Source organism: Leuciscus leuciscus, assembly GCF_965113295.1.
Source record: "Leuciscus leuciscus genome assembly, chromosome: 1".
In the NCBI taxonomy this organism is placed as follows: Eukaryota; Metazoa; Chordata; class Actinopteri; order Cypriniformes; family Leuciscidae; genus Leuciscus; species Leuciscus leuciscus.
Window position 1 is genome coordinate 48,283,948 of NC_138725.1, and position 21,345 is coordinate 48,305,292.

At 38.8% G+C, this 21,345-nt stretch overlaps 1 protein-coding gene across 2 annotated transcripts; it reads right to left on the reverse strand.

The window, feature by feature from the left end:
- Positions 1-2,127: 2,127 nt before the first annotated feature.
- On the reverse strand, positions 2,128-17,795 carry fmnl1a (formin-like 1a). Of its 2 annotated transcripts, none has more exons than XM_082174578.1 (26): positions 16,719-17,795; positions 14,239-14,322; positions 12,421-12,507; positions 12,184-12,257; positions 11,137-11,220; positions 10,795-10,938; positions 10,565-10,676; positions 10,394-10,470; positions 10,221-10,314; positions 9,249-9,323; positions 9,034-9,144; positions 8,742-8,894; positions 8,533-8,634; positions 8,115-8,385; positions 7,736-8,002; positions 7,509-7,633; positions 7,004-7,206; positions 6,693-6,927; positions 6,533-6,601; positions 6,372-6,452; positions 5,981-6,110; positions 5,694-5,857; positions 5,495-5,596; positions 5,169-5,270; positions 3,012-3,117; positions 2,128-2,797 (listed from the first exon to the last, which is right to left on the reverse strand). In XM_082174578.1, exons 1-26 carry the CDS (start codon positions 16,881-16,883, stop codon positions 2,733-2,735), a joined length of 3,282 nt encoding a protein of 1,093 aa, XP_082030704.1. In that variant the 5' UTR covers positions 16,884-17,795; the 3' UTR covers positions 2,128-2,732. The 2 variants fall into 2 exon arrangements, with proteins under 2 accessions (XP_082030704.1, XP_082030705.1); XM_082174579.1 differs by having other exon boundaries at positions 8,742-8,891; positions 16,719-17,791.
- Between the last annotated feature and the right edge of the window lie 3,550 nt (positions 17,796-21,345).

A 21,345-nucleotide genomic window follows, 5' to 3' on the forward strand; every position in this document is an offset into this window, starting at 1 on the left:
TCTGTGAATGAAAGAAAAAAGCAATGCTATATTTGTAATTCATGTCTGGATTTGCTAGTTGAACAACCAGGTGGCTCACTGGTTTGCTAACTCCTTAAAATCACATTTGTCCAAAAAGATTGAAACTTTTCTTGATTTTTGCTCCAGATCTTTCAGACTCTAGATCTTAAGTCCTGTCTGGAAAGTTCCCAGTAAGAAACATATTCACAGCTCTTCTGCTAAGGGCCTATTTAAAGACCCAGACCAAACTACTATAATTTTGCAAAATAGCAAAAGAGCCGAATTTAGCAATTCAAGCTGCAGTGAGCACTCAAATGATCAAAACGTTACCCTTGTGGCTATGATTTCTCAGAAACGAGAAGTGGGTTTCATGCTTGAATGGAGAGGCTAAGAATCTATAGTACTTCCTCTTAGTATGTGAGCTAAGAAAAGACTTTCTTGACCCCCTCAGAGACTGCGATGAACACATGTAGGAAGGTGGTGAAATCTCCCTTTTTTTTTAAATAGTATCTTTCTCTCTCAAAAGACATCAGCTCACACATGATATGTACATCTTAAAAGTTAGTCATTTATTTTTCACTCAACACAGTTAGTAAAAATGTATGATGCGAGATTTGCGTTTGTATATTTTTTGTTCATTGGTTTTATATTAACTGAGATTTATTTGTACATATTTTTGTTTTTGTAATCCTGAGGAAATATATAGCACACTAGAAAATTATTTATTCACAAGAGAAGTGTTTTGTATATTGAGTTGAAAATATGACTCTGTACAGCCCAGTTCATGTACAATGTATAGCTGCATTTTAACCACAGGTTTATAGTTTTGTTAATTATAATTTTACGAGTTGTTTTAAGTGTTGGGTGAATCTGAAAAAATTTAATAATAATAATCCAGCCAGCCAGTCAAAAGAATTCAAGTAATGTGATCCGGGTGGAATCTGATTTATTGCTGAAACTTATGATTCTGTATTGTGACCTGAGAATGTTATTTTCTAACAGTTGCTTTGGGTGACATTAACAATATAATAAATAATGGCACATGTAAATGAAATGGCACAGCACTCGTCTGCCCTCTAGTGGAAGGGAGTAAGTCTGCAAATTGCTTATAGTGTAATTCCTCAGTGAAACACTACTGACAAACAGGTTGAGTCAATGTTCAAATCCCTTGGTCAGTGAAACTTCAGTGCTTAAGTGTTTCTGACACAATATGCAAATTTTGACTTGCAGGTTGGAGTTTTCCCCCTTTGGAAAGACAGCAGGAATTAGGAGCTGGATGCTTCTTCTAGTTATAGTATGTATATCTGGTTTACTTGGCCCAAAATAACACAGAGTAATTTGGAGAAAGCACATTCTTTGTTAAATGCTCTATGATGGAACGACTTTATGTAGAATATTTTACCAGAGCTCTTTAGTCCCTTAAGTGAGATTTTTCTACATGGATGTGTGGATGTTACAAAATTCTGACATCAAAGAATAATAATAAAACACTACAAAACAGTAAAAGAAAAAAAGAAAGATAATAAAGACTATAACATGTAAATAAAATCGTAATTATTAGAGTCCTACAAAATTATGTCCAGAAAAAAAAAGTTTTATTTAAAAGATGGAGTTATAAGCTATATATTAAAAGTTAAAAAAATACTAAAAACAATAATTATAGCAATGCATGTACATACTAAAAGCAATCGCACGGTGCAGATAATTTTAAAAAACAAAGTTATTTACATGTTTTTTTTTTGTTTGTTTTTTTAAAGAGTCAACGGAGAGAATAGTGAGATTCAGTGCACTGATATGAGGTTCACAGCTGTAGAGTCAAAGTAGGAAAAAAATGACTTTTTATATGTCTGATATCTTTGTGGCTCAGGCATGTCCAGTCTTACTGTAACCTGTGGTGATGTGGTAACCAGACTTGATTGGCAAGTTCTGAGTGTGTTTTACTGAATGACTGAGCTCAGTGACCATCAACGCTCCAGTAATGGTGCGAGCCCTTTACCCACGCTGTGACCCTCCCATATAGACTAGAGTAATGTACCAACTGAGAGTCGCTCTATATACAAATAAGATATATAAACACCTATAGATACAGAAGAAAATGAAATTAATTTGTCAGTGTGGATGCCATGATAACTTTGTGAGAAATGTGACTTTATTTTATTTTTTTCCTGTGAGAAAATGTTGAGAGCTGAGACCTTTTGTACATACTTGCTGTGGTTGTGTGTCTAATAAAGTACAGCTCTCTTCTACAACAACATTTACACGGAGTCTTTTTTTTCTTTAAGAGCACACAATATATATAAAACATGTTATACTACTGTACAATTTTTTAACCTTTGACTTTAAGAATTGTTAAAAAAAATATTTGTATTTCATATATAGGCTGTATAAAAGTTTGTCATCTTCGAGCACAATTTCATTAGGAAAATTATGAAAATTTAAGCTTAAGTAATTGCTCACATTCACAAACAAATGTGATGGTACAAAATTATTTTTACGTCTTATGTACAATTATATTGTGATGGCTTTTAACAGATTCTCATTTTAAGAGCATGTAATGTGTTAGTGTGTTTGTTTGTGTGCATTTTCTGCGAATGTGTGTTTGTATGTATGTGTTAGCCAGATTTATTTTCTCACTGCACAGATTGAAAATATTTTAATATATAAAGAATAAGATCAGGTTTTTATGTACAGAAGTGTCCAGCGGGAAGGAGAGAAGTATTTTAAGGTAACCCTCAGTTGTCTTGTCGTGGAGTTGCTCTCCGACCATCACCTCTTCTGTAGGGTGAATTTCTTAAATCTGATAACACACAGAAACATGGGGAAAAAATTTAGTCTTACCATTCAGGTTATTACACATTATATATTGTATATTCAATCTACCTGACCTAAAATATAGAATAGTTGAAGTAGGTGGCAAATCACCCTTGACAGTTTACACCATAAAAAAAGTATATCTAAAGGAAAGTGCTTATGGTTTGTAACACACAACTTTTGCTCTAACACATTTTTACCTGTGATAATGCCCTCAATGGCCCCGTCTGTGACTTGGGGCTTCACCTGTCTTTTCTTTAGCTCTGCAATCAGGTCCATCTGAGGCATTTTGGGCATCATGGGACCCTGATCAGAGTAGGAGAAAGTTTTTCAGGGGAATAACTTCAGTTGTGCAGTTCTAGTCATTGCTTTATTTAAATTAAATTAAATGCTATAGTTTATACATATCTAGGGCATTTCCTCTGAGGAGGCGGGGGAGGCAGTGCCTCCTCAAAAAATTGGATGAGAACCCATATTACAAAAATAAAATAACGCAAATATTACAAATTGTCAAAGAAGTGTATAATATAAATCAAGAGATTATATAAATTAGTTTTTCTAAAGTAGGGTAAAGTTACAGCGGGAGTCCGTATATATATATATATATATATATATATATATACACACACACACACACACACACACACACACACGCACACAGAGTTGTAATCTACATTATTCAACCCCCGTTGCAAATCAGGTTTATTTGCAAAATACACAGACTTTCAGCTGTTTGCAATTAAATCAAACAAGAGTAATTGAAACAATTTTTTCAAGTGGTTTTCAACTGAAAATGCAACTTTTAATGACAGTCTCAAAATTATTTTTGAGACTGTCGAGACCCCCTCCCTCCCTGATTCCAAGTGATTAAGGGCTTAGGACGTTCCAGTTCAGCCCATTGCAGTTTCCGCCAGTAGTGGGCACTCGTGCAACGTAAGCAATGACGTACATCCGAGTGAACGAGATGGAGGGAAGATAGCGAGTGAAGGGTATGACAATTTTGGACTGGAATGCAGCACTGATGCAATAATCAAGGGCTTATTAGTCGCAACCAGGTGTGCTTGAGCTAAAGAACATGAAATACCAGAACTGGCTAGGTTTGTTGAGTTTCACGTTTGACTACATTCTACAAATATGGCAAAGTCCAAAGAATGGTCCAAAAAAAGATATCGTCGCCCTTTACAAACAAGGAAGAGGATACAAAAATATAGCGAAGGCACTAAATGCTCCTAGAGACCCTGTTAGAAGCATAGTTCACAAGTTCAAAGTTAAAGGAAACGTGATTACGCTACCTGGACAGGGCAGAAAAAGAAAGCCATCAACGGCTGCAACCAGATTTCAGGTTAAGAAAAAACCCTCGAGTGACTGCAAAAGACCTGCAGCAAGACTTGGTGGCAACAGGCACTGAGGTTTCAGCTTGCACAGTAAGACACGTACTAAACGCATACGGTTTCCATGCCAGAACTCCAAGACGTACACAATTACTGACCAAAATCCCAAGAAAAGTGCTCAAAATCATATAAATGTGCCACAGGGGTTTTGGGATTCTGTTCTGTGGAGCGATGAAACAAAACTGGAACTTTTCGGCCCTGTGGATCAGCTGTATGTCTGGAGGAAGAAGAGTCTACAGTTCAGCCAGGTGGGGCTCTGTGATACTCTGGGGCTGCTTTGCATCCTCTGGCACTGGAAACCTGCAGCGTGTGGAAGGCAAGATGGATTCATTGAAATATCAGGAAATCCTAGGAGAAAACGTCACCCCGTCGGTGAGGAAGCTGAAGCTTGGGCGTCATTGGACCTTCCAACAGGATGATCCCAAGAATACCTCAAATTCCACTAAGGCTTGGTTGCAGAAGGAGTCCTGGAAGATTCTACAGTGGCCATCACAGTCACCTGACTTGAATCCCATAGAAAATCTCTGGTGGGATTTGAAGAAGGCGGTTGCAGCAGCGAACCCAAGAATATTACTGAACTGGAGGCCATTGCTCACGAGGAATGGGCTAAGATTCCTCAGAAATGCTGCCAGAAGCTGGTGTCTGGTTATTCATCTCATTTGCAGCAGGTCATAACAGCAAAAGGGTGTTCTACTAAGTACTAAATATGCTTGCCATGAAGGGGTTGAATAATTTTGAGACTGTGGAAGTCATTAAAAGTTGCACTTTTGAATTTGGGGAAACCACTTGAAACATTTGTTGTGTTGAGCTATTTCAATTGCTTTTGTTATACTTGTTTATTGCAAACAGCTGAAAGTCTGTACATTTTGCCAATAAACCTGATTTGCAATGGGGGTTTAAAAAAACAAATAATAATAAAAATAAAAAATAAAAATAAAATATATATAGTGTCTTTTGTAAATAAACCTTTTGAGGGGTGCCATCTTTTTTCTTTGGAGAAGGGGCTGCTGCCTGTTCTTCTGCTGCAATCTCCTGTTTTTTCTTCTGTTCATTGTCATGTTCTGCTTGCTGTTGTGTGAAACAATAATACACCATTATGGTAATTAATAAATCAAATGGTGCAGATCTTTGTATAGTGCTCAGGTCATTTAACAAGTTTTTTTAAACTTTTTATTCCTTTACGTACTTCAAAGAATTCCTCTAAGTATGTAAACGATCAAACGGCTTTAAATAAGGGCATGTTTTGACATTAACATGTTCAAAAGCTGTGGGTAAATGTTACTGTAACTCACCTTATAAGCTTTGATGAACCTGACAAAGAGTGGGAAGAACATGGAAGGCTGCGTCGTCTTTGGGTTCTCTCCGTAGTACTCCACTACAGACATGTATGCCTCCTTGTTGGCAGAAAAGAAAAAAAAAGTCAGCAAGAATTAGTTTATCAAATAATTTGTGTTCATGTGCATGTGTGCATGCATGGTCCTGTGGTCTCACCTGTGCAGTCTTGCCATCTTTAACAAGTGAGTCTAATATGTCACTGTTGGCCTTGACAAACTCTTTCAGCGCTGGGATGTCATCCTGCACTAGGAACTCCTTTTTGGTCCCTTCCATCCCTCTCTCCAGAGATCTCACATCCTGAAGCACACTGTCCAAAGACACTGAGAGAGGGTAAAGTTGAAGAGACCATACATTAATTATTGATAAGCAGTGATTGTACATTTTGTATGTAAAGTATATAATGCGATGTAACTATGTTGTACCATTAATACTGTATGTCTTACCCAGTGCAGCCTTGTCTACAAAGCGGAGTTCAGTGTGGAAGGAGGCAAGCTCAGGGTATTTCTCATGCACCATATTCACAATGAAGTGTAACAAAGTCTGTGTGCGGTCTGTGGACTTAGTATCCAACAGCTGAAAGACATAAGAGAGTGAGACAGTGAGGACACTGAGTTTTACTGTCGCCACTAAAGACAGATGCAGAGATAGATTACGTTTTCTTTAGAATCCATTAGCCTCTTTGTTTCTGCTTTAGATGCCTCTCCATCAAAGGTCTCTATGTGCAAGTTCAGCCATCTCTCATAACTAATACAAAAAGAGCTTCCAAAAACTCTCACCTAGGCCTTTAACTTTCTGCATACATAATACTGAAGCAAGCAATACAAGCTCACTCACCAGGTCAAGGCTCTGCAGACGGAACCCACACGCTGCTCCTCTTTTACTGCTGTTCATGTAGTTCCCAAAGGCCAGGATGATCTGAAGCAGGAGATTGACAAGTGAGTCGCACTGAAGGAGCGCCCCATTAAATCATCGGAGCACAAATGAAGTCTACTCACCTCTAACATCTTTTTTAGCTTTGATGAAGACTTGAGAGACACCGAAGCTGCAATGATGGCATCCAATTGCTACAGAAACAGGTGGGACAAAAGGATGATTTTTTTAATAAAACATATGCATTATGTCAGGTACAATAGCCAAATTGTGAAGTGAACTGACCGGCTGCAGACGTTTCAAGCTCTCAGGGAAGTTGCCCATGAAGGTGAGGGTATTGATTCGCTGAGCAAGGCGTGGGATTTTACCAAAGCTGCTGATGAAACGGTCCTCAACGCTCAGGTCCTCTAGTGGCCGCCCTTCCTTCTCGTAGTTCTGGAGTAACTTCATCTCATACTCTGATGGGATGAAACGTTCCAGAAGCTCCAGAAAGTCTAAACTCAGAGATTGTTGATCATATCTGAGAAAAAGACAAAGAGAATTGAGTTTCCATGCTAGTCCAGCTTTTTTGGTGTAAAACCTGAGCTAATACATACCTTTCAATGGCTGTGCAGATGTCACTGGGGCTCATGCCTCCCTTGCGGAGGGTGATGGCAAGGTTCTTGGATTTGTTAGCCTCCAGCAGGGACACCTTACTGGGGGCCTTCTCAGTCACCTTAACCTTGAGCTTAGAAAGATCTGGTGCAGGACCTTGAGCCTTGGTCTTAAACTGCTCCGCAAACAGATCCATATTTATCTCCTTAGAAAGCGAAATTGGAATAGATTAATTGATAGTCGTTCAAAAACCTGTATGACATTCTTTCTTCTGGGCAAAGATATTTTGAAATAATATTTTATCAAACAATGAAAGTGAATGGGGTCCAGTGCCATTTTGTATCTCATTGACTTTCATTGCATGAACCGTATGAACAAAAACAGTTGTTAGGTTCTTCAAAATAATAATTGTTTGTCCCGCTGAAGAAAGTGATACAGGAATGACATGAGGGTGAATAAATGATGACAGAATGTTAATTTTTGTTTGCAGGATTTCTTTGCTGTTACCTCTAACACTTGCTCATCATTTAGCTCGTTAAACACCGTTCCTGTCACTTGATTGGACTTCAAAGCCTGCCAGTTCAACAGAGGCATCCTGAACTTTGTTTGAATTGGTTTGCGTGCCTTGGGTCCTGTGTAAAACAATAAAAAATATGGATATTGTATACGGTCACCCAGCTCAAGCTGCGTCTGAATGCTTATTTCTGTAATTGTAAAAAGTTTTGTCCCTTCACCTGTCTCAGCCCCAGGGGCAGGAGGAGCTCCTGGAGGGGGTGGCGGCCCAAAGCCAGGTGGGGGCGGGGGTGGTGGGGGACCTCCGCCAGGAGGGGGAGGAGGAGGGGGAGGTGGAATATCTCCACTTCCAGGAGGAGGAGGAGGTGGTGGTGGCGGTGGAGGAGGAGGAGGCGCTGCAGTGCCAGGTAGTGGAGGAGGTGGAGGAGGTGGAGGCGGTGCTCCAGCTGGAGGGGGCGTGGCTTGATAAGCAGGATCTGAAACGGTCACTGTGAACATTAAACAGATGTTATATTATCATCAATGTAGCCAGCTAAAGGTAAACATTTTCAGTTCACTAGATGCCAACCACTAGGAGAACTTTTGCAGAAGTGCTCCTACCTGTTTGAGTGACAATTTTCTCTATGGTGACTGGAATGACTTCAATATCCAGGCTTCCAGAGGCTGTGCGCTCCAGTCGGACCAAGCCTTTCTCCTGCAGTTCCCTCAGCTTCACCTCCAGTTTGGACTCCTTTTCACTCACCTTCACTCTCTCAATTTGTGAGGGCTGCGACAGATGCTCCTGCTCTCTTTCTCTCTCCCTTTGAATCTCTCGTTCTCGTTCTCTCTGCTGCAAAGTGCTCACCTGGGTACAGGACTCTCGCAAGCTCTCCTGTTACACACACACACAGGTAAAAGTTTAGAGTTAGTCAGTGACTGTTTCCCAATTTGTATATTTTTTAAGTACATTACATGTATGTACTGCACTTGGCATGCTAAATATATACACCGCAAAGCATAGAGAAAGGCAGTTTAATACCTTCAGCAGTGCTGATTCTTTAGTGGCCTGCATTAGTTGTTTCTCCAGTTCTGACATTTTTTCCAGAGCTCCATTCTCATATTCCTGCAATCTGGCATTCAGCTACAGCACAATAATATACACACACTTATGAGTAAAAGTACAGCCTACCTACATTATGAGGCATGTGTGCCATGCGGTAGATGATTATGTGCTAATGTATATTTAACCTGTGTATTGGTCTCCTGCAGTTCTGTTACATGCTCCATTATGTCCCCTTTACTTTCAGCATCCTCCAGAAGAGCTCCAACATCAAACACATTATCCAAGTACGCCTGAATCTGCACCTGCAACTTCTCACTTTCCATGTCCTTTAGGGACTGCTGACACACACCCATACAAACAAACAAACAAACAAACAGTTGTGTGTTACGTCAGACGGATCATGCACAGCTTCATGAATACACACTGCATAGAAAACATCTTAAAGAATGTGTAAGATTTATGTAACATTAGACTGACCTCTAAGTACTGGTCAAGACCCAGCTGGGTGAACTCATATTGAAGATGCACACGGAAGTTCATGTTCTCCACTGAGTGGACCACAATGTTTATGAACTGCATGCAAGCCACCTGTGAAGAAAAAGATCAAATAGATATAGTACAAAATCATTCATATTTCATCAATTGTTGTCATCTTTTAACTGAAAATGAATGTGATTCACGCCGAAGCTTACCATGAAGTCTATGTTGCTGTCGTCATTCATGAAGTATTCCATTAGCTTCTCAAAGCGGTTCTTCTCTCCACTCACCTGTGAGAAGGTGGGCCACACACATAGAGGTAAGTGTTGAGCAAGACACCCACATTATCCTATGCTACAAAATGTATAGACTTGTTTGTGTGTGGGAGGCATTTGTGTAGTATTGATGGCATAATTTGTGATATTTATGTAACAGTGCAAAAGTTTTGGGGGTTAGTAAGATAATTTTTTTTTAAATCAATTTATACTTTTATTCAGCAAGGTCCGTTTAAAATGATCAAGTGATAGTAAATACATTTACCCCGGTTTCACAGACAAGGCTTAAGCTAGTCCCAGACTAAAATGCAGCTGTTTGAGCTGTTTTAACTGAAAACAATTTTCACTGGCATATCTTAAAATATGTCAGTGCCATTGTTTTGTCTCAAGATGCACAGCAGTAAAGTTTTTTTTCTAAGGCATGTTTATAAAAACTACTTAAATGTCCTAATTGAACTAAGGCTTAATTATGGCTTAATCTAAGCCCTGTCTGTGAAACCAGGCCTTATAATGTTACAAAATATTTCTGTCGAATAAATGCTGTTCTTTTGAATTTTCCATTGTCCATTCCATCAAAGAATGCATCACGGTTTTCACAAAATATCAAGCAGCATAACCTTTTTTTTTTTTTACATTAATAATAAAAAGAAATGCTTATTGTGAAATTAGCACAAAATATAGTGTTCACTGTATTTCTGATCAAATAAATGCAGCCTTTGTGAACATTACAAAATCTTATACTCCGACCCAAACTTTTGAATGATAGTCTATAGCATATTAAGTAAATATATTAAGTAGAAGTAAAAGATTAGAGTTATTTCTTAAAATAACTTAAAATGTATCTTGAACAACTACAAAATCCCACTATAAAAAAATAGTGTATGTAAATGTGTGAAAGGCTAGTCATCTTACTTCTTTAAAGTTGTCAAAGGCTGAGATAATGATGTCATGTCCTCCTCTAACCAGACACACTGCCGCCAACAGCTCTAGCACAAGAGCTTTAGTCCTATGGACAGTGTATTGAAGTTTATTACAAACTCAGAAAACAAACACACAAACCTCATACCCTATAAATACACCCTTACCTGGGGTTTTTGTTGTTGAGACTAAGTGTGATTTCATTGACACATCTGGGGTGCGTCATCACTAAATTGAACCCAGACTGTTAAAAAAAAAACAGACGAGTCCCGTTAGGTTCTTCTAAAATGATCTTTTGAGTAGCTGTGTCTTGTGTTTATGTGCTCACTTCTACATACCTGATAATTCATGATCGCACGCAGACACATAATACAGAGGTGAACATCGTCTCTTTGACTGGCCAATCGGGCATTTCGCATAGTTTTTCTGCTATGGGCCAAAGAAGTTATTCTGACGTGGAAAAGCACAGAATGAACAAAAGATGAGCACATGAACAAATACACTTGATCTGCATGAGAAGAACATCTAAACATGTAATCCCTGTAATTTAGGGTGTGTTCTGACTCACCGGACAGTGAGTGCACGTGCTGCCCTGGTCATCCCGTGTGTGGGAGAATGGCTGACATTTTTGGCTAGATCCTCCACTGATCTTTCTGACAACCTCCTGTTGTCTAATACAGAGCTGCCATTTTCCATAGATTCCACCTCAAACCTGAGAAACACGCCAGCACAGGATCTGAGGTCATTTTTTTGTTGCGGAGAGACTATGCGATTAATGTGGCGAGTGAATTACATATTTTTTCAGAATCTAAGATTTAGTCATAAAATCTTCTTGGACAATTACTGCAAACTCATTAGATGACAATAATGGTGTTTATGGGAAATGTTAGTAATGACAGAATAAACATACGGTGCATCACTTTGAGCATATGCCAAGAAGTCCACCAGGACATCTAAGCCTTGGTTTTCCTCATTCAGAAATTCCTGAGCCCACCTATAAAGAATAAAAGGAATATCATGAGAAAAGTGCTACAATACAAAGTATTTTTTTGTTTTTAATAGAAAAACAGGCAACACTTTAGTTTATGGTCCAATTCTCACTATTAAGTTGCTTTTTAGCATGCATATTACTAGGATATTGGCTATTTCTTAGTACTTATAAACCACATATTAATGCATTTTTCTGTATGACCATATTCTTCATCCCTTAATCCTACCCAATACCTTAACTTAAGAACTACCTCACTAACTATTAATAAGCAGTAATTAGGAGTTTACTGAGGCAAAAGACATAGTTAATAGTAAGTTAATAGTGAGAATTGGACCCTCATCGTGACCGAAAAACATTTACATAATTTGGAATCATTCTAATTCTTAATAGGAATTTCACAGTTCTAGCTTTTAAGAGCAGGGATAGTTCACCAAACAATGAAAACTCTGTCGTCATTTACTCTCCCTCAAGTTGTTCTAAACCTGTATGATATTCTTTATTCTGCTGAACACAAATATTCAGATATTTTGATGAATGTCGGTCATCGAACAGTTGATGGTCCCCGAACAGTTGATGGTCCCCGAACAGTTGATGGCAGTTTTTTTTCTTCAATACTATGAAAATCAATCACTACGTCAACTGTCTGGTTACCGACAATCTTCAAAATATCTTCTTTTTAGTTCTACAGAAGAAAGAAACTCATACAAGGTTTGGAACAACTTGAGGGTGAGTAAATGTTGACAGAATTTTCATTTTTGGGTGAAATATCTCTAAGGTTTTACCAAATAATAAAACCAAAATAATCATGATTAATAATTTAACCATTATCATGATGTAGCCCTATCTCGAAATGTCCCTATGGAAGTATTCAATTATTCAGGTTCAAAAGTATCTTTAATTTTTTTATTCAGGAGTAGCAGTGAAGTCTATCATTGCACTGTACTAGAAAATAAAGCTGCCACTAACCCAATGTGATTGGTTCTGAGAGAGATCTCCAGCTCTCTCAGGACTTGAGTTGACTCCTGCACACGCTTCTTAAACTGTGGAGAAGGAATCACAGAGAGACAGACAATCATTCACCTCAAAGCAAAACTTGGAACTGAGTTTTCATCTGGACTTTTTGACAGGTGGGTGTCAGCACTGACATGGGGTAAAAGAGAAATGAGAGTGTACGGAGGTGCAGGGGGAAAGAACAGTACTGACCCTGCGCACCACTCCACCTTGGTCCTGGTAGAAGCTCTTGATTTTAGTCAGGTAAGCTGAGGGAGGGTTTTTCACCTGAAAACGCTCCTAATAGACATTGGGAGAAAGACAAATGTTGATGGGGACTAGAAGATATTTAAATGCTCTTTAGTACCATCAAATAATAGCAATGTATTATTTATTCCAGTTATATACACAACAATTAAAAATTTTGCGGCCTGTAAGATCTTTTTTTATGGTCCTCGAAAGAAGTCTCTTCTGCTCATCAAGGCTGCATTTATTTGATCAAAATACAGTAAACAGTAATATTTTAATTTATTCCTGTGATGTCAAAGCTGAATTTTCAGCATCATTACGCCAGTCTTCAGCGTCACATGATCCGTCATAAATCATTCTAATATGATGAACTGTTGAAAACAGTTGTGCTGCTTACATTTTTGTGAAAAACATGATCCATTTTTTGGGATTCTTAGATAAAATGAAAGTTCAAAAGCATATAATCAAACAGAATTTATTTGAGTTGGAAATCTTTTGTAAGATTATAACTGTCTTTACTGTCCCTTTTGATTAATTCATTCTTGCTAAATAAAAGTATAAATTTCTTCTTCTTTTTTTTTAAAATCTTAGTGACCCCAGACTTGAACGGTAGTGTATATCCATCTAAGATACTGTATGAGTACGACAGATGTATTATTTGTTTTTTTTTAACCTGAAGGTGGAATATAGCCTACATAATGCCCACAGTAAGAAATACGTTAGCTGTGTGCACCTGTTGCCATAACAACTCTGCACACATAGCTAAAGCTTGCATCCCACAGTTGTCATAGAGACACAAATATTAAGACAGGAAGTGCGTAGACATGGTTTCACCACCTTAAGAGTCTGACCTCATACTGCTGCTCGAATTTTTCCCTCTAATTCTTTCTCTCCTGTTGAGGTGTCTTGATCAATATAAACCTTTACATCATCCGCTTTAACCACACACTAGCATCATGCTTTTCCGTCATTGAAAGGTTAAACAAAAAATACACAGTCTGGGTTTTTAAATTTTTCTCTGATATATGATTGGAGTGATAAATTAAGGGGACAGTTCACCCAAAAATGAAAATTCTGTCATTTACTCACCCTCAGCTTGTTCCAAAATGTTATGAGTTTCTTTCTTATATTGAACACAAAAGAAGATATTTTGAAGAATGTCGGTAACCAAACAGTTGGTGGATATCTTCTTTTGTGTTCAACTGAAGGAAGAAATTCATACAGGCTTGAAACAACTTGAGGGGGAGTAAATGATGACAGAAATTTCATTTTTTGGGATGAACTATCCCTTTAAAATGCTGTTTTACTCAATGTATTTCAGGCGCTTGTATAAACTGGTCATAGCTAAATATCATGCAATATACCCCCAAAAATAAAATATAAAAATGACAACAACAACAATTAAAAATGGTTTTAACGATCCCTAGTTACAGTCCTCATATAACTTGATATTTGTATTACAGTGTACAGCTCTCATATAGGCTTCTGGTATGTATCTCAATATAGTCTACCAGACAACTTCCTCTAAAGGTCACATCTACACTGCAGACATGAGGTATTATAGAAATGCAGAGAGAAAAACTGCTCAAAAATAAAAATGACTTGCATATCAATATGAGTCATTCATTACGTATTTCAGAATGAATAATGTCTCACTCCGTAAATGAGAAGTAAATGGGAGAAACGATCAAGATGTAGGCATCTCAGTTCTACTTTCCAGTCATTATTAAAAATAAAATGAAAAACAAAGTTGATCGACAGATTTCAATAGTAGTATCTCACCTGATCACAAACCAGCTCCCATTTCTTTTCATTATCATACTGACTCAGAAGCTTCATCTTATCAGGAGGCAGATTCATGGAGCTCTGAGAAGAGAAATGAGAGGTTCACTTCAGTAACCTGACCACAAGGTCAAATCTCAAGCAGACCTTTACAAACATGCCAGCAGACGCATTCAAATGACTGCAGTGTGAATGTTTGAAGCTTACAAGTAAAAAAAAAACACACACACACACACACACACACACACACACACACACACACACACACACACACACACACACACACACACACACATCACAAAACAGCAGATTGCAATAGACAGATTGCGTCCATAATTCTGGATATCAAAATAGTTTAATAACTGCCGCCAGTGATACGTAATCCAGAATCAGCTTTAAGCTGTGCAAGGAAAAGAAAAGAAGTTGTTGTCAGTGTTATAATACTAAGTGGTTTGTGATGTTGATGACAACATCTGAATTCTGGAGTAATGGCAAAGTCTGAGGATGAGTTATGAAGGAGACTGACATTAACAAGTATATTGCAGCTGATTAACTCTTTACACAGTTTCGAATACCATCTGATTTGCCATTTACGTCATGAATATGTAACAATGATGATCGCCGTTTATGTCTGCCACATGAGAAGGAAATGTGACTGTCTATATTACAAAATGTGTTATGATGCAATTATGGTTCCTTCTTTAGCCTACTTTGGATATTAAAGGGGTAGTTCAACCAAAAATGAAAATCCTGTCATCATTTAGGTTACTATTTACCCTCATTTTATTTCAAACCTGTATGACTTTTGTGGAAATTTGAAAAACTTCTCAATGTAAGTCAATAGTCTTCTGTGTTGTTTCACAGAAGAGATAAGTTTATGTTTTTCTCTTTAAGATCATATGCTGTCAGTCTTCAGTCTGACGCAATGGGACTTCCTGAAAAGATGGCACAGTTGCTTCATGTCTTTCACTTAAACACATCATTAGCTACAAACATCCATCATTAGTTCTACGTTTTATTTTACAGGTTTTACACCTGATTTTTTTTGCACCTGAAAATTGCATCTGTCAACTAAATTAAGAGGGTGTGTTTTGTCAGAAAAGAAATGGTGTTTAATGTAGAAACACTGTTCTTGGGTGTTTCCTCCTAAAGCAGTAAGACGTTTCCGCTCTGAGTAGGGTTATTTTTTTTTAAAGTCGTGCGCACAAAGAGCGAAACGCATTGAGCGGTTACTGGAGGAACAGAGAGAGAAGGGTGGGGTAGGGTAGGGTGGGGGACTAACTGTGGTCTACTGGTACTTAACAAGAGAGTGAATAAAGTGGAGACTAGATTAAGTTGATAATTATGCACCAAATGTAAAGTTCAGGGCTTATGGAAGTATAGCCTGTGATGAGGAAATGACTGCAAAAATGTGATATCCATTGGCATGCAATGGTTTTACATTCTCATATTCTAACCAAAGCTGTCGCTTGAATTTAAAAGGTCCAGGACAAAACTGTAGGATGTCCCTTATTCCTCAGCAGTTTAATGCCAGGTTTAGCATGAGCGTATTCCCCTCATCACCGGACCTGGATTGTGTCTTTTCAGAAGGATCAAATGGTCATTTATTAGCCCATTTCTAGCTCAGAGAAACTTTGGAGATAAAGTTCAAAACAAGAAATGTTGGGACATATTTGCATTTATGAAAAGCCACAATTATTAACTCTGAGATGGAAACAGGCTTAAATTTTTTGTAGTTGAAGTGAGTGGGACCACATGGAAGATAACTGAGCTTCCATTCAGCATCAATTAATTGAGACAACCAATTGCCCAACAAAAGCGATGACATATCTAAGAGGATAGCCAACTGACACTGGTGTCTTAAACTGAAATGAAAGTCGAATCAAAGGTCAGTCATCACCAAGAATATAGGGCCTCTTTTTGTCTTATGACTTCTCTTAACAAGTTGCCTAATTTGTCATTCCACCATTAGCAGTTCCTGTACCAAAATCCCACGTGGAACTAATGTGACTAATCGGATTGCATTAAGTCAGAAGTGTTTTGCCAAATGTGACTTAATTGTGCATTTCAGGTGGAAGATTGGGCAACACTTTATTTTAGTGTCCTTGTTACACGTTACATGTAATTACTATAAATTGTGCATAATTACATGCAACTAACCCTTACCCTAAGTCAATTATTTTTACACTTTAGATTTAACAAAGACACCTTAAAGAAACCAAAGATTGCATTTGCTTTGAATTGCTCATATTTTATCTGATGATCTTTTTTGATTGTCTGTTGTGTCCAATTGTCTTCACAACAAGAACACTTTTTTTGCTACAGCTACGATATATGTTTCCAAAATGCAAAGACAGAGAATTTAATACTGACAAACTAATGTTAACGTCTCCACATAGTGGCTGACAGGAAGTATCAAGATTAGCTGCTTTAGTTGTGTTGCTATATATTGTTTACATGTCTGTGTATAAAGAGCTCACCAAAACCACACTGAAGCGTTCTTCTAGCTCTTCCTCGGGGGGCATGGGTAGTTTAGGAGGGGCACATTTCTTTTTAGGCGTGGCTGGTGTAGGGTTTGACCCTCCTGTTGAGCCTTTAGCCTCCTGCCCCTCCATCTGCTCCAACCCGCCAGCTGCGTTACCCATCACAACTTTCCTTAGAAATTCCAGGATACTGAACTGCTTCTGGATCAACCACGGACAATTCCAATAGGCCAAACTCTGGAGAAACCCAGACGAATCTCTCTGCAATCCACAGGTCAAAATCCACTGAAGTGTTTAAAGTTTTCTAGTCAGTTAGATCCAGTGTAGGTGGAAGCACATAGACTCCTTTAGGACATGGTGTCAGAAAATACAGACACTTTTTAAACAAAAACTGATCCCAGGATGATGCAAGTGATTGTGAAGAAGCTTTCGAAAAAGCCGAAAATTTTGATATTCTCAGTCTTGCTTAGTCAAAAAAGGAACAAGAAAAGGCCTCTGCTAAAACTTTCACAATAAAGACAATCCAGTCCTTTAAAAGCTCAGCTCCTTTAGCCTCTCAGTACGGCTGAGAATGTTGATTACCGGTGTAACAGGCCTTTTCTCCACGAGTCTGCCTCTCTATTAAATGCTTCAGATGTTGGAGCATCTTTCTCACAACTCCACTCCCTCTGATCAAGCCTACAGAAGTTTCTTTCAAAAGAAAATACAGATGTTGGTAAATTTACACGAAGGCACCTGTCCGAGCACACTGGTGTGTGTTACAGAAATGAGAGAGAAGCCGTCTGAGAGCAGGAGGAAACCACAGAAAAAAGCAGAAGCATCAAGCTTCCTGAACACCTCGCACTGAGAGAGAGAGACCAAGAGAGAGAGAGAGAGAGCACTGCATGGGTGTGTCAGTTTCAGTCAGTAGCGGGTGCTGCATTTCACACCTAGGCCTTCAGTGGTGTGGTATCTGAGTGAATCCACCTCTTAATATGCGTTTAATAGCGCACAGACTCTTTATAATTGTTGTGAAATTGCAGTTTTATTTTTCGCCGGCAGTTATAGGGTTAATGCGGTGAGTTCGAAAAGGCCGGGTAGAGAGAAACGAGCGAGGCTGGTGCGTTCATGTTGTTTTGCGTTCCGATTAGAAAGTTCAGACACGGAGCCTCCCTTGTCTGGCGTTCTTTGACGTTACAAAAGTATGAATGTTTGAAGGAAAAAGTTTGGATCATAAATTGACAAGAAAAATGAAGAAGAAAATCATATTCAGCACAGAAAAAACAGGGACAAAAATAAGAATTATACTCATCAAAACTACTGATTATTTTTACACAAAATCCATCCTTATTTCTTTCCTCAAGAAGACTTCGATTGTAGGCTACTCTGTTGTACAGGTTATGTGCGTTTCAGTTCCAACAATGAGTCTTTTCTATCAATGCTAATGCTGAAAGTAGCCTATAGTCCAGGGATAGGCAACTCCAGTCTTGGAGGGCCGCTGTCCTGCAGAGTTTAGCTTCAGCCCTGATAAAAACTCACCTGCCTGTATCTATCTAGTAATCCTGAAAACATTGATTGCCTTGTTCAGGTGTGTTTAATTAGGGTTGGAGCTAAACTCTGCAGGACAGCGGCCCTCCAGGACCGGAGTTGCCTATCCCTAGTCTGTCCCGTATTTCTGGTATAAATTTACATTTGATTTAGTTGGTCTGAGGGACAGTCACCGCAAAACATGACTATGTGTACAGCTGCCCCATGCTCTCACAGATTTTTGAAGGAAATCAATGAGATCAGTGGGACTTTTGCCTTTAAAATCAGACATGGCATACATTACAGTCAGTTAATTCTGTTTTTACCCGGACAGATCGAATAGAGTTCCGTGACTCAGCGATAAACTGAATAAGAATGAATAAGGGATTTTTTCCCTGTAGGTTTGACCCCCCTGCTGGAGGTCGAGGAGAGAAAAAAAGATAAGTAAGCTATAAGCTATAGGCCTATGTAACTAGCATAACCTAACGTAGCCAAATAAAGTTAGGCTAGCAATAAATAACATAGACTAAAACATATTTTTACGCTTTATAGTTACAGATCAAAGTCAAACTAACAGCCATCATGTTTGTTATATTAAAGCTACACTGTAAGATTTTCTCCCATCTAGCGGTGAAATTGTATATGACTACCAAATGAATATTACTGTCTAGCCCCTCCCATTCCGATGGCGGTTTAACTCCTACGGTGGCCGTATTATTCCAGTCGCGAGTAATCTCCATAGACAGTATATGAACGGTAATCTCCCCCTTGCATTTGTCACGGTGCCACTGAGTGTAAAAGCGCGAAAGGCGAAGCTTGAATTTCCAGGCATGTCCCTCTTTGGCTAATGTATTTTCAAGATGGAGGCGCAACACGGCTGCCGCCATTCGAGCGACTCGCTCGTATGTATTCTGAATGACAGATTCTATGCTTACGAGAATACTTGATTAGTTGGTGGAAGTAATTACACATAAATGAGCACATATAATTTTGAAAGAACAAAGTGTTTTTTGCAACACAGAATTGAATATGCTCTAAATTGTTCAGATAGCTTTTCTGTAATTGTTCATTTTAGAATTGACAACTCAAATGTATGACAATTGAATATCTTAAGTCACACTGTGAATTAAACTGTTGGAAGGGACTGCTTTGTGAATAGATAATAGTTGAAATTACTTGTCTAAGGAATCAAATTGATGCATAAACAAACAAACAAAAATCACGTTAGAGGGTTGCAGAATTTAGTAGAGTTACTGTGGACTACCTACTATAATTATAACATAAGCACACAAGGCAACTTACACTCATTGGTGGGCACGCACTGCCGATGATGGCACCAGCCGTCGGCGCGACAGGAGGATGAAGGCCGAGGCGGGAGATAGTCGGTTCGGCCCCATTCACCAGTAACAGCGGATTATCAGTGTGAATAAAAACTATCCCGTGTAAAATGATCACTACAGAGGCGGGTTTTGGCGGTGATCCTCAGCTCTCCATCAAGGTGGCTCTTCACAAAATGAATCCACCTCTTCTTGATGTGATCGTTTTTCAGAAATTTAAATAAGGACACCGATCTGTTTTGTACATGATCGCATCCAGGCAGTAAGCATTTCCGTGACGAAGGCATAGCTAGCTAGCAAACTGTAGGCTGTAGTAACTAATAGTACTGACAGTAACTCGCGATTGAGCGGCAAACTGATGTGAATGTGCTCTATTTATATTGTTAGGGGAGGGGCCAGCCTAAGTGGCTCCAGTGCATCATCAAGTAGGGGCGTGTCCAGGAGCTCAGAGGCTCCAGTGCGTCCAAGGGGGTAATCCATCAGCCGGAAACTGAAGCTTCCCCGGGGGCCGCCATTGATTAGCAGACCATCACCTGCTGTTAGCATTCCATTGACTCCCATTCATTTTGGCGTCACTTTGACAGCAAATAACTTTACATCTGAGTCGTTTAAAGACTCCATTTGTCCATTATTTATTTCTAAAGAAACACGAAAATGTATAAAAGGCTCCATTACCTTGTATCTTACGTTATGGCCCCCGTAGAAGCAGTTTTTGTAAAAATAGGGTAACGATTGCGTCATAACCACGCGACTCTCTGTCAAACATTAGAGAAATTACCGTATAGACAGGAGGAGAAGCTCGCAGGCAATCGGGGGGACGTGGAGGCAAAATGACAAGATAATTAATCAGAATACTTAGCAAAAGTTGCTCCTAGCTCATGGACACCTCCTACTCACGCTCTCCGTCTCTGCAAGTTTCGGAAGGGAATGATTCAGATTTCTCTTGGCACAGCTACTAGAAGACAGACTCACGTCACATCTACGTCGTCAAGCTCAGTTTGAGTCTGCGCAGTACGGTCAGCCATCAGGAAGTGAGTGCTTCTAACTGACTTCACTTTTCTCGGTTGAATCCAATGGGGTCGCTGTGTCCATTTCTTTTACTGTCTATGAGTGCGTCATCGAGCTGCCGTTTTAGCCCCGCCCAAAAAAATCCGGAACACAGCAATGGTGAAAAACTGTTTAACGGTCTACCTCCACAATTCAGTACTTCACAGTCTTTGTAATATGTTTTAGCAATACATTTCTTATGTTTAGATTTTTTTTTTAGAATTGCCTTTACAGGGACTTTAACTGTTTTTCTATCCTCCTGTCAAAGTGCTCCTGCTCACTGATAAAACATTTTTTAAACATAAAAAAAAAACCAGTGTGTGTGTGTGTGCTGCCCAGAATTGATGTCAGGTGAGTGTGGATTGCCTCAATTTGCTCCTGATCTTCAAAGTACAACGGCACAGGCACTTGTTGGTGGAACACTTTTGGAAAAAGTGTCAAGCCACTTTGATTTCTTTTGGCCACTGATTATGGACTGTGCAGAGAAAATTTAAAATTACATTAAAAACATGTCCATGTATGTCTCTGTAAGTCGTTTATTTACTAGACAAGCTATTGGTTTGGAATGCAGTTAAAAAACAAGTTTATACAAGTTTAAAGAGAGAGAGATTTTCATTTCCTTAAGTAGCAAACACACACCTTTATGAGATGCAAGGTAAAGAGAACTTGGTAAAGACAGAGTATGACAAAACCCACATTGAGTGCACATACATTTTAGTCAAGATCAGTAAGCT